The sequence below is a fragment of the Nyctibius grandis genome, chromosome 8, assembly GCF_013368605.1.
Source record: "Nyctibius grandis isolate bNycGra1 chromosome 8, bNycGra1.pri, whole genome shotgun sequence".
Taxonomy (NCBI): domain Eukaryota; kingdom Metazoa; phylum Chordata; class Aves; order Nyctibiiformes; family Nyctibiidae; genus Nyctibius; species Nyctibius grandis.
This window is the reverse complement of record NC_090665.1, coordinates 448,435-461,961: the sequence shown is the minus strand read 5'-3', so window position 1 is coordinate 461,961 and position 13,527 is coordinate 448,435. Positions and strand designations below refer to the sequence as shown.

The 13,527-nt window shown below is 51.7% G+C and overlaps 1 protein-coding gene across 2 annotated transcripts; it reads left to right on the top strand.

The window, feature by feature from the left end:
• The first annotated feature begins 4,535 nt into the window (after window positions 1-4,535).
• SIAH2 (siah E3 ubiquitin protein ligase 2) lies at window positions 4,536-12,848 on the top strand. Of its 2 annotated transcripts, XR_011048648.1 has the most exons (3): window positions 4,536-4,947; window positions 10,961-11,700; window positions 11,798-12,848. XR_011048648.1 is itself a non-coding variant. In XM_068406430.1 (2 exons), exons 1-2 carry the CDS (start codon window positions 4,567-4,569, stop codon window positions 11,516-11,518), a joined length of 939 nt encoding a protein of 312 aa, XP_068262531.1. In that variant the 5' UTR covers window positions 4,536-4,566; the 3' UTR covers window positions 11,519-12,848. The 2 variants fall into 2 exon arrangements, 1 of the variants encoding a protein (XP_068262531.1); XM_068406430.1 differs by having other exon boundaries at window positions 10,961-12,848.
• The last annotated feature ends 679 nt before the right edge of the window (window positions 12,849-13,527 follow it).

Genomic DNA, 13,527 nt, shown 5'->3' with positions numbered 1-13,527 from the left:
GGGGTCCCAGCATCTCCCACTCGCTGCTGAGTCCACCAAACACCGCAGTCCGACGACAAAAAACACTTTCACCCATAAAACAGCCTTTGGCACCCTGAGTGGATGCTCAGTTTGGCAAGGCATTGCACCCCCACGACAGCCTGCGCCGGTGAGGAACAGTCACTGGCGATGCTGCCTCGCCTCACACCCTTTCCAGGTGGTGGGATGCTGGTTCTTCTGCTTCCCACGACAGCTGGCACAAAAAGGAAAGAGGGAGCAATTTGCTTTCCTCCCATGCCAGGCAGAGATGTTAAAGAAATCAAGATGTTAAAGAAATCAAGGTGTCTCTTAAGAGTGCAGTGGAAGTGAAATCAATATTGAGCATTGACCACACTGTGTGCATCTGATTTATTTAATCCAGTGTGTGCAACTCCTTCAGCTGTCTGCAACAAGTAAGGTTTCCTCCCAGCTCTCTGCAGCTGTGACTTCTGCAACTGGGTCTGTCTCCTGCTTCAACAACAGCTCGAGTGCGGGCCCTGGCCAGGCTGGCTCACGGGGCGACCCTGCATCCCGCACACCGGTGGGGAAGCACAGCTCGTACATGGGGACCGGGGCAAAAGAAAGTCTCACGAGCAGCTCCTTGCTGTGAACGCCGTGATTTTACTGACTCTGAGCGTGGCCAGGTCCTGGCACCCTGCAGCAGCTCGGCGAGCGCGGGCAGGGCGCATCGCTCCTCACTCACACTAACCACTTTCCACTTCCTTTTTTATAGACATCACCCAAAAAAGACCCATTAGTCATACCAAAACGTGTGTTGCTAATGACGACTGTGCCGAGAACAATAAACCTTTCTGCAAGTGATCCAGAAGTTTGGTTTAAATTATTTGAATAAAAAAAAAATAAGTGGCCAGAACCAGCCTGAGACAGCCGAGGCGAGGAGCCCGCTGGTTAGTGAGCTAACGCAGGGGCTGCACTCGGCATTGCCGCCCCCAGACCGGCCATCTCCCACCCCGCTGCTCCCCAGCCCGCTCACAGAAGTGGGTGCAGCAGACACCCATCTGATTGCAACAGGCAGAAAAAGGAAGGGAAACCATTCTGCACCAGGGTTGCTTTAAAAATAAGAAGCAATAATGACACAATCTGGCTATTAGTCAAACTTGTCTGAAAAACCCCCACAGCTCTGGCACCTCAGACAGCTGTCCTCGTGACAGAGACAGCAGCTACCGATTTTCACTTCTAGTCTGGAAATTTCTCTGCAGAAGACAAATAAACCTTGCAAAACCCCACACACGTCCCACAGATACTCAGGGGTGCTGTATATTTGGGGGGGATCAGGGGCTACCTGGCAAGCGATGCGAGCAACAAATCCAGGCACACACAAATGAAACTCATGCCACGTTTTGGCACCTTGCGTGAGTCAATATCAAGGAGGAAACAAGTATCAGAGTCTCTGGCAGCTCGCGGACACGCTGCAGGTTTTCACCTCCAAGGGAGTCGCACAAGAAGGAAGAAGAGGGATCAGCTGCATGAAAAGACTTTTGAGGCCACACGACACCTCCAGAGACAAACCCTCCGTTAGCTTTGTCTCCAGACTCTATTTGGAGGATCTTTAAACCAGACACCAACCTTCCAAAAACTATTTTGTACATTATGTAAGAGGAGTCTTTGGGGCTGCTAAAAAAAAAAAGTGGGATAGCCACATTCTGACATTTTTAAAAAAATTATATATATATAGCTTAGATAACACATTTTTAAATGACCCCGTATTATTGAAAGCACAAAAAAAACACATTTTATTTATACAAACATCCACACCGTTCCAGTCTATTTGTGAAAAGGCTCTTACTCTTCCTCTTCCCTATACCACAGGATAAACAATAAACCACAAACCAAGCCAGAGGTCTTCTCCAAGACCACAGGACTGTCCTGGCCTTGTTTCCACGCCAGGCCATGGGATCGGGGGGAAAAGGACTCAGTGCTCCAGGACAGAGACTGGAATCTCAGGGCCTGTGAACTCTGATTCTGTATCTCAAAAAACACACTCATATGCCCATGGCAAAGTTTCTGAACAGCTTTTACAACCCAAGTTCTCCATTTTGTTTTGATATAACTTATAGGTAAAAAAAGATAGAGGGCAATTTCTCAAAATCTTAATAACTCAGTAGCCTTCTTTAGTCTATATATTGTATGACCATATAATTTCCAGAGAAAATGGTACAAACATATCAATTATACCATGTCTGAATCTATTAAAGATTTTTTTCCCCAGCAGTTAGTTATCAAGAGTTTGGCTTTCTGTGGTGAATTCAGCTTTCGTTGGAACCAGTTTGGTAAGCCATTGGTGGAGATTTTAAGTGTAATTTTATTCCAAGATGCCAAAATACCATCATTCTTTGAGAGTGGTTTTTTTTTTTTTTAAACTACTCAGTGTAACTCACTGTCTCTGTTTAGCCCACACACGGGGCTAAACAATAACCAGTTGTTCTATCACCCAACGTCCTTCCCCGACCAAGGAAGGGAATTGGGAAAACAAGGGAGACTCACGGGCTAAAGTTTAACAGATTTAATAAAATAAAGAAAGCAATACCAATGATAATACAAAACACAAAATTATACTTATTTACAGAGCGCTGGCAAGTTGCTCCAGGAACAGCAATCGTTGAGAAGGCAAAAGAACAAGGAAAAAAGAGAGCAAAAGGCCCCCATCCCCAGCAGCTTTCCCTTTTATAGTGAGCTTGATTGTTAATGATATAGAACACACCTGTGGGGCAGCCTGGGGCAGCTGCCCTGGGTTTAGCTGCTGATGGCCTTGGTCACCACGGCTGGCCACACACCGAAACAAAAATCTAACAGAAAGTTGGTTCTATAAATTTTATCCCACAAAACCAGGATACTCACAAAGCTTTCCTCAGTGCTGTCTAACTCCAGGGCTCACGGAGAGACGGCCGTCACAGGCTTCATTCACTGCAGTGCCTCGTTCCTATAAAAATTCAGCAAGAATTCAGGTGCTCATTCCCCTTTATGCTGTGCCTGTGCAACGGACACTGGGCTGTCACTGAAATCGGGAATAAAACCTCTTAACACCAAAGTAGCATTAAGAAGCAGGCACACCTTTATTGCAGCGCTGGGTGGCACGGGGGTAACCCTCCAAAGCCGTGCGCACCCTGCTTGATAATTCATCTTGTATTTATGTAGTAAAATGTTACATATTCACCATGATTCCAAGGACGCCTATACGTATTCATAACTTTTCCCCAAAAAGGCGGTCTTTATTATAATGAGTTCCGAGAAATCATTTCCATACCCTCCGCCTTTAACTCCTCCTGGCTGCGCACACGCAGTTTCTTCTGGTGGTCGTGGGCCGGGCTTTCAGGGATGAAGGCTGTATGTCTTCCTCGCTGTGCACTTTTCACCTTGGCAGGTGTAGTAGTCCCTTGGCTCTCGGTCAAACCTCCGTACCAGTTCTCGCTGGGTTTTGCACAACCGTAATGTTCTGTACCACTCTAAGGATATGCTTAGGTAGCTAATTTACGCATTAGGTTGATAAGATAAAGAATTTAAAGAATTTCTCAATCCCCACGGCAGTTTACAGGCAAACCAAACAGCAAGTAAAAGAGAAGGGAAAAAAAAAGGCAGAATACAGCATCCCTTCCCCATTATACCTAACCTACTAAACCTATCATTTTGTGATTAAACTGAATTCCATTTAATTTCGAATATTTGTAACAGGGCTACGGACCGATGGGCCTGTGCGACGGACACTGGGCTACAGATGGGCCTGTGCGACGGACACTGGGCTACAGATGGGCCTGTGCGACGGACACTGGGCTACGGACGGGCCTGTGCGACGGACACTGGGCTACGGACAGGCCTGTGTGATGGACACTGGGCTACGGACAGACGGGCCTGTGTGATGGACACGGGGCTACGGACAGACAGGGCTGTGTGATAGACACTGGGCTACGGACAAACGGGCCTGTGCAGCGACAGCTCCGCCGCCTACGAGCACACACCATTCCTCAGCCTTGCTGGAACAGGGCAGGGATTTGAGGAGGTTTCTCTCCTGGGACTTTGCTGCCATCACTGCTCCAGTGCTACGGAAACAGCAGATGATTAAACTATCACATTTTTTTCCCAAAAAACTTCTTTTATCTGGGGAAGGAGAACAGCCCCACCTCTTCCCCACGCACAAAACCAGCCCCTGGACACCACCTCAGTCTGAACCACACCAAACCAGCCCCGAACACCGCGGGCCGCGCTCGCACGCCCCGGCCTGTGCCCGCTCCTGTCACCGCAGCCCCGGCCGCTCACGCACGGCGCAGCGGTGCGCGGGGTGGGGGGGGGAGCTGCCCCTCGCCGGGGGGGCCCGGCCCGGCCCGTGCCTAGCGACCCCGGTGTTTAACCCCGGCGGACCGCGCCGTCTCCCGGGACAACCGCCCCCCCGCCGCAGGCCCCGCCCGCGCGGAGCACGCCGGGAGCGGGGCGGAGGCCGCGCGCAGCCGCCGCTCGCCTGGGCGCCGCGTCCCCCCCCCGCCCCGTCCCCCGGTCCCCGCGGCGGCCCGATGGTGGTGGCGGCGGCGCGGCGCGATGAGCCGCCCGTCCTCCACCGGCCCCGGCGCTAACAAGCCCTGCGGCAAGCAGCAGCACGCCTCGTCCCCCGCCGTGCCCGCCGCCGTCCTCCCGGGCGCCGGGGGGGCTTCTCCGCCGCCTCCCCCGCCGCCGCCTCCTCCTCCACCTCCTCCTCCTCAGCAGCAGCAGCAGCACCACGAACTGACCTCGCTCTTCGAGTGCCCGGTCTGCTTCGATTATGTCCTGCCGCCCATCTTGCAGTGTCAGGCCGGGCATTTGGTTTGCAATCAATGCCGGCAGAAGCTGAGCCTCTGCCCCACTTGCCGGGGCTCCCTCACCCCCAGCATCAGGAACCTGGCCATGGAGAAGGTGGCCTCGGCCGTGCTCTTCCCCTGCAAGGTAAGGGGGCTTGGGAGCGGGATGGGGGCTTGGCAGGGGGATGGGGATGGGGGGGGGTCCGGGCGGCCCGGTAGGGCTGCCCGGACCACCCCCCCATCCCCATCCCCCTGCGCCTTGTCTTAAAGCTTTCCCAAAAAACCTTCTGTGTTTGAGCAGACAATGCTGGACAGGTCCTTTCTGTGTCTTCCCAGAGCCCCTCAAGGCTTGTAACCCTCTGTAATTCCAAAAGCATTTTAATACCCCAGGCTGAAGTGATGGAGGGGCAGATACAGGACCTCCTGGAGCCGTTGCGTATGAGAAGAAAGTTTTAAAATAGGGAGCTGTCCATGGCGAGGTCGCATCGTTAGGGATGCTCAGGGAGTAACAGCAGCTCACAGCGTGGTCGGTGGTGGGAGCCCCGTCTGCCTGGGGGGCCGGCTGGGGCACAAGGTGGGATGGCTGTCGGCATCTCACAGAGCTTTTGGTAGCGCAGGGCTGTCTCGCCGCTCACCCTTGAACAGGAGCTCACCTCACGGCAGCAATAACAGATGGAGCGCAGCGGTGGGACGCAGGTCCTCTCTGCTGAGCACAGCAAGTGCAGCGAGCCACGTGCCCAGCTGTGACCCTGTCTGAGCCCAGGGGAGCACAAACAGCCGGGGCGGGTTTTTCACTGAAATGCTGGCCTAGTTCTCATTTTCTAAAGCGTCTCGTCGGTCTCATCTGTGACAGCTGGTATTCCCTGCTTGTCCCAAACGCAACTGATGCGTCCAGGCTGGAGCAGCTCCTGGACCAGAGTCCTCACAGCCCTTGCTTGCACCGAGGTGCAGCTCTGCTGCTGCAGGGTGCCAGTCTGTCCAGCAGCCGAACAGCCAGGCAGGACTCCCACCGGCTCGTCCCCATGCGTTGCGGGTAAACAAAGCGTGGGAGAAGGAAGACAAAGCCTACAGACTCTTCCCCATAAGGAGGAGAAGACAAGACATTCCTAACTTTACCTGTCAGACGTTCCTTTACTCACTTGGTAACAGCAAGGTGTCTTAGGCCATTAATTGATGGGACTGGCTTCTTCACCCCCTGAGGTCTGCTTTCTCCACGGGTAGAGGAGAAGCACCAACAAAGAGAAGTATGTCCAGGAACACCCCCCACCCCATGTCCCCCAGGGAGAACTGAATAGCAATTCCTGTGTCTGTAGGGCACGTTCTGGTTCAGGTGTATCAGCTGTAAACACTCCTCCAGTTGGGCATTCTCTAAAGGAATCATAAGGCAGCGGCTAGCACGTGTCAGCCAGTTAAGAAAACAGCATTTCCAAAAATCCCTCTAGCTATTACTCCTGCAGTTGATGTCATGCTCTCCAAAGGAGTGACTTGGAGGAGGAGGGATGCTGGTGAGGTTTGCAATGGCTGAAGCAAGCGCTGGGGAGTGGGCAGCTCAGCATCTTGGTTATGGGACTGGGAAAGTCTCACCTCGACCCGGCGGCGTTTCGGTGGCCTGCAATAACCCGAGGTGCGGGTCTGTGCTGGTTGGCGCGTCAGAGGCTGCTGCTGTGGCTGGCAAGAGGCCGTGGACTGGGCTTGTGCCGGCTCAGGGCTTGCTTTGGTTTCTTGGTACAGCACCTGCCAGCCGGTTCAGAGCTGGGGGAGCTGGAGAGGGATCGAGCCAGCAGCGGTTGGTGTGCCGTACCTCGCAGCTGCCCGGGGAGATCCCAGTGCAGGCAGGAGCCCTGGGCCATGGCGCACGGCTGGGGCAGCGCAGGGGTGGCAGCCAGCCCCAGCTGTGTGGGGGAGCCGGGCGGTGCTGCCGGCGGGACGATGAGTTCCCCGGCGCCACGCTGCTGCGGTCACACGTGGGCCCGTGAGTTGCCTAGCTGGGACCCACGGACCCGAAAACACGGTGCTGAGAGCCCCACGTCCAGACCGTGCCGCGGTACGACCCGTGTGGGAGCGCGCGTCCTCTCCGCTCGCGAGCTCTCTGTCCCCTGCTCGTCGGGCACCCAGAGCTCTTGCGGGGGCAGAGAGGTAAATAAGTCTCTGCTCCTCTTCCCTCGCACACCCTCTCTTTTATGTGGATTTTTTCTGCCGTCAGCAATTCCTGCTCTGCTGCTTTCACTGCTCCCAAGGGCCGCAAAATGAAATTAGCACGCGTTGGTGTTTTTCACTCTTACTTCTTGGGCCCAGAAACAGTAACGAACTGTCAGGGCTGTAACTCCCAGCCCGTGCTTATGTAGGTCGCAGGCAGCCAGCGCGGGGGTGACCCCCGTGCCCCTCGGCCGTCGGGTGCTGCAGCAGCACCGGGGGTTTCGGCGAGAGCCGCCCCGCTCTGCAGCGGCACACGCCAGCCCGCCACGTGCCGGGGCCTGGCCCTGCTCTGGCTCACCGGGGGCTTGCACGTGGTAAGGGAACCTGCCATAAGCCTTCAGAGAGAGGTGGGGAAAGTCAGAGCTCTGGAAAATGTGAAAGAACACATGGAGATGCTGGTCTGTCCGGAGGAGGTCCCTGCGCTTCTAGAGACAACTGTGAATGGCACTTGAAATAAGCAGGACCGAGACACGACAGAGCTGACAGAAAAGGGGGGTTTGGTGTTGCCCGTGGCTATAGCTGCTTTGAGGGTGGTTGTTCTTAAAATGCTTTAAGAAGGAATTACAGTTACTGCATCTCTGCGCTTTACAGCGCTTCTGGAAAAAATCTATAGGAGGATTTAAATCTTAAAAGTCACAGTAAAGTTACTGAAAATATAAAATGCCTTTTAGTGCTCTAAGGAATCGGCAGAAGAGAAAATGCACATCATAAACACACTCAGGCTCCTAATTAATGAATGCCAAAAGGAATTACTTGTTTCCTTTCATCTTTTAAATAAGTGCAAGTGGAAAATAATACAAAGGTGCCCTCTAAGTTATGATGCTGACTTAATTTGGATATAGGTCCTTCTGTAACTTTGGGGGTTTGTCCAATACTGGCTATAAAAGAAAATAAACCTTATGAATGAGAAGCTTTATGAGGAGACACCAGAATCCCTTTTCACAGCAGTGTGTGCAGGTCGTTAGCCAGGTCTCAGCTCCAAGTGTAGCAGCTAACGGAGCGGTGTGGGGTGGGAGAGGCGTTCCTCCATTAGCTCCTTCATCCATAGCCTACGGGAAAGCCAGTGGAGGTGTGAGTGTTCTCTGTTGTCATCTGCAGTCCTCAGGTAACCACGAGTGTTACTGAGATCTGCACCCTGCCACGTTCTGCTCGCCCTTTGTCGTGGGACTTGACAAACAAAGATGTTGATGCTTGAGTGATCGTGGCGTGGCCGTGGAAATGACGTGGGACCAGCACTCGTCCTCTGCCCCGTGTACGACTGTAGGCAGTTCCTGCTGGCGTTTCAGTTTATAGTAGAACTTATCTCCAACACACACGGGCAAAAACTAGCTCAGCACTAAGGAAAGATTATCCAGTAGCAAATTCAGTGTTTGTCTACACGCTGATAGCAGCCCGGTGGGGCAGCTACAAGGATGGCATTTAGCAATGTGTGATGGGGGGGTGGAACAACAAAAAACAAACAAAAAACGCCCCCAAAAACTCCTGCATAGGTACACCCGTGAATTGTCACTGCTGTGGTTAATTCAACCTAACAATAAGCTTTACTTACAGCAAAGGAAATTGCTTTTGTAGTTATTACATACATTAAAAAGAATCTAAGTACATGGGGCTTGACTTTTGAGGGGATTGAAACCATTCTTACCAGCTTTCCTAGGAGTGGTGATGCTCTGCATCTTGGAAGGTAGGACAGGTACCTCGCATGAAGAGAGTCATCCGAGATCCTCGAACACAGCCATCTCTAACTGGAGATACTGCCACGTTTCTGAGTCTCCAGATGGTTCTGGTCCTTTTGAAGAAAAGAGAATCCAGTAAATTCATTGTACTCTGACACTTCGCTTTGAGGAAAAGGCTTTCTGCACCTCACAACCAGCACTTTGTGTTTAAAAAGCGGAAGGCATAGTGAGACTGTATATAAACTAACAAGTCTTAAATAATACCAAACTAATCACTTCCTTTAATTTTCTTCAGACAGGTGGTAGGAGGTAGGCAGAACCACTCTGTGTCCTTAGACCACTGCTGCTACCCCCATGACGGGTTTCCCATCTAAGCAAACAACTGGCAAACAGAAATTGCACATTCATGTTATTACTGCATCCAGACTTACTCCTGTACCTTGACCAATGTTGCCTCTACAGAGGTTTTTTTAATTCACAAGAAATTATGTCATTTTAAAGATTTTAAGCAAATACACTAAACCTAAATAAGGTCACACTTCCTTTTTCCATGGTAGACTCTAATAGAGCGGTGGGGTTTTTTTCCTGATAAAAATGCATTTTTATCAGAAAACCCTTTACAGGGTTGCTAATACCAGCCTGCCTCTGCTGAGCACTTCAAGCTTCAGTGATGTTTTCTGAATGCTTTAGGACACTCTGAAAGCTACCCTGTCAAAGTGAAGTTCAGAGCAGCACACGCAGAGTGACGTACGTGGCAAAACCACGGCGTGCTAAGTCACGTAGATGGTGATGAGCTCTGAGCTGACTGTTCCCTGTTAGGAAAGAGAATACAGTGCTGAACAAGTGACTATGAAAACAAGTACATAATACTTGCCAGCACGGAACGCTAGAAATGATGAGAAGGGCCATGAAAAAGCAGAGAACAGTGACGCCAGCCCAGGCGTTAGTGGCATGGCTGCGTCTGGTTTCGCCCGACCAGCAGCTTGTATAGCTTTACTGGTTTTGTTACCGAGGTTAGACTTGGAGCTGCTCTTCAACACCTTGCACGATGGAAGTGTCACCGTGGGAAAGGCCAGCAGGCCGTCGGGGCTGGCAGCATACAGTACCTGGGTCGCTGCGCTCCACAGCAGGGCAGCACGCGTGGCAGAGCGTGCGTTTGCCGTGATGGGGCTTCTGCCTTGGGCAGGAGGACACTTGTTCCGCCGCAGCACCCTGCAATAAAGCCCTTAGCAGAGGATTAAGCAGCAGGGGCAGACACGGCGAGTGAAGGCTCACGTTAACTCTTTATGGCTTATCAAACAAGCTCCTCCAGCAGCACAAGGTCAAGTTTCTGTCCCAGTACTCCTAGCGCTTGCAGCGTGGGTGATTTGCATCTTGGGCATTTAACCCTTTGAGCTGAAACTTCTTGCACACATATTAGCCCAGAAATAATCATTTATACCTAACTGTCCTCAAGGAAGTGTCATAGCGGCCGTAAGCAGCCACACACACGTAGTAACCTGCGTGACAGTGTTAGCAGTGGTGTTGGTATCACTACAGGGACCTACGGGCTGGGGGAGCTGTGCTCTTGGGGAGAACAGGAGAGGCTTTTTGAAAGCAGTATGGTCAGCATGGACAACTGAACTGACGAGAAAAAGGAAAAGCGTTCCTGGTTGTTTAAAGCAAATTAACCCTCTAATGTGCCCAAGGACATTAAGAGAAGTTAGATGGTTCTTACTTGTGCGCTAGCTTTATGCTCAGTGAAAAACTGTCCTCTCTCTTTCCACTTCTCACAACTGCAGCATTGAAACTGTCCCAGTGTTTAAAAAAAAGCTGTGGGGAATCTGCATTTTAATTTAATGGGAGTGCTTTTGCTCTGTGATGGTAATAAGGTACATCTATTAAAAATACATCACTCTAGTAGCTGTTTGCTGAAACTAGAATCCTTTGTTCTTTTTAAAGAAAAGAAAAATCCAAACCAGGACCACTTCAGCTGATCTGGACCGATCAGATCTAACTACAACAGCAAATCTAACTACAACTCAGCCTTACAATCCATTTTATCTAAGTGCTTGCATTAGGAAAAAAAAAAAAAACAACCACAAAAGACAAGAAGAATCCATTTTTAAGTGGAAACAAAAATAAGTAGAGCTCAGCTCTGACTCCAGGGCTAAATAGAAGTGTCTCATGTAGAATGTGCAATAAGAACAAGAGTTCTGGTTGATCCCCAGTGTTTGGAGTTGGCAGGTGGGAGCGGCGGACACTAGTGCCGGTGCCTTTCCTGACGGCTTGTGTTTGGTCTTTTCCCAGTACGCCACAACAGGCTGCTCCCTGACACTCCACCACACAGAAAAGCCAGAGCACGAAGACATCTGCGAGTATCGGCCCTACTCCTGCCCGTGCCCTGGTGCCTCCTGCAAGTGGCAGGGATCCTTGGAAGCCGTGATGTCCCACCTCATGCACGCCCACAAAAGCATTACCACCCTTCAGGGAGAAGACATCGTTTTTCTTGCCACAGACATTAACCTCCCGGGGGCGGTTGACTGGGTGATGATGCAGTCGTGCTTCGGTCACCACTTCATGCTGGTGCTGGAGAAACAAGAGAAGTACGAAGGTCACCAGCAGTTCTTTGCCATCGTGCTGCTCATCGGCACCCGCAAGCAAGCGGAGAACTTTGCGTACAGACTGGAGCTGAACGGCAACCGCCGCCGGCTGACCTGGGAGGCGACGCCGCGCTCCATCCACGACGGGGTGGCCGCGGCCATTCTCAACAGCGACTGCCTCGTGTTTGATACGGCTATAGCACACCTCTTCGCTGACAACGGGAACCTCGGCATCAACGTGACTATTTCGACGTGCTGTCCGTGACGTGTTCGCATAGCTAGTGACACCTGGGCTGTCTGGACAGAGTGCTTTACATTCACTAAGGGGTTTCTTTTTTTTTTTTCTCCTGTTTCTTTTAATGATACTCAGCGATGTCATCCCGTATGCTAAGGTTCCTAACTAGCCAACATTTTTAACTTTGGAGAGAAGAGGAACAAGAGTGTCCTGTAAGTAATATGAGTGGGAGAAGTTTTTTTAAATTCTTGGGTGCCTTAGGAAGATTCCCCACACACAGTCACCTTTTTAAATTTATTTTATTTAAAGAGTGCTTCCATTAGACATATGGCTTAAGAGACTTGAAGGACTGCATTCCTCTTCGTAGCGCTCCTAAAAGCCCTTTCAGCAGGAACACAGACTTGCTCTCTCACTGGTGAGCTTGAACAACAGTTTTAGTAGGTGGGAAGGGAAAGAAATCCAAGCAGCCTCTCACAAGAGAAGTTGTGGCTCAGAGGGGAACAAGGGGTGCTTCAATGTTGCTACTCCGTTTCCTGCTACCTTATTAAAAAGGGGTGGGTATTGGATTGTTTGCTGTGTTTTTAAAAGAAAAAAGGTGAGTAAAAGCATGGCAGGTTTCATGGGAATTATCACAGAATCGTTTTGGTCGGAAAGGACCTTTAAGATCATCGAGTCCAACCGTTACCCCAGCACTGCCAAGCCCACCACTAACCCATGTCCCTCAGCACCACATCTACACGGCTTTTAAATCCCCCCAGGGATGGGGACTCCACCACTGCCCTGGGCAGCCTGTTCCAGTGCTTGACAACCCTTTCCATGCAGAAATTGTCCCTGATCTCCAACCTAAACCTCCCCTGGCACAACTTGAGGCCGTTTCCTCTCGTCCTATCACTTGTTACCTGGGAGAAGAGACCGACCCCCCCTCACTACACCCTCCTTTCAGGCAGTTGTAGAGAGCGAGGAGGTCTCCCCTCAGCCTCCTTTTCTCCAGGCTAAACCCCCCCAGGTCCCTCAGCCGCTCCTCATCACACTTGTGCTCCAGACCCTTCACCAGCTCCGTTGCCCTTCTCTGGACTCACTCCAGCACCTCAAGGTCTTTCCTGTAGTGAGGGGCCCAAACCTGCACACCTACTCCCAGTCGCCAGCTCCTGCCCGTTCCAGGGGGTCGGTACGCCCAGCACACGGCACAGCCCTCGCTGCCGGGTGCTGGTGAGCGCAGGAGGCACACATCTACTGTATCACGAACAGCTAGAGCCAATAATACAGAAATATATTAGAGCTGCCTACATGCAGCTTCCCTCGGAGTCGTACTTGATCATTGTAAAAGACTAATAATATAGCAAGAGCTTTATGGCCAGTGTCGCATCATTACTATTTAAGTTTTATTGCCATATTTACTTTTGTAATAAATATTTTGCAAAAACCACCCTGCATACCGTGCTGAGCTAACGTGCACGTGCGTGGCAGCAGCTGTTGCCTCCCGGTTCCTTTGCGTGCTCTGGCTCTGCTGGGCTTCCCCGGCACGGCTCGCTCCCCAGGCGAGCGGCAGGACGCCGCGGGGCCAGAGGGGCTGCTCGCCCCTGCTGCCGGAGAGGGCCACTCTGCAGCAGGAGAACCGGGTGGGGACCTCAGTCCCAGGGGCAACAGCGAGAGCCTGACTCGTGCCAACTGAAATCACGGTCTGTCAGCGAAGCTGAACCTGCCTGCATCTCCCCTCTGCTACCAGCAGCCTTCCACCTGAATCACTCAACAGGAACCCCAGCTCCAGTACGGCGTTGATGGATATTAGGGTGTTTGCCAACGAGCTGTGAGGGGATACACTCCACTGAGTTACTCGGCAGCAGGAGGCTTCACCATAGTGGAACACTACATGGAAAGTGACAGGTGAAGCTTGGTGTGAATAAATATAACACACAGGGAGGAAGAACCGTCCTAACTGCATCCCTCCAGGGAAGAGCTCGTTAGAGGTACCACACAGAGTCCTACACAAACGTCACCCAGTGCCTGGTAGCAGCCCCAGAAAAGCGCACAGGAGAACA

Coding starts and splice junctions, on each gene's coding strand:
- SIAH2 (XM_068406430.1), top strand. CDS start 4,567: ATGAGCCGCCCGTCCTCCACCGGCCCCGGCGCTAACAAGCCCTGCGGC. Junction 4,948..10,960: donor CCGTGCTCTTCCCCTGCAAG/GTAAGGGGGCTT, acceptor GTCTTTTCCCAG/TACGCCACAACAGGCTGCTC.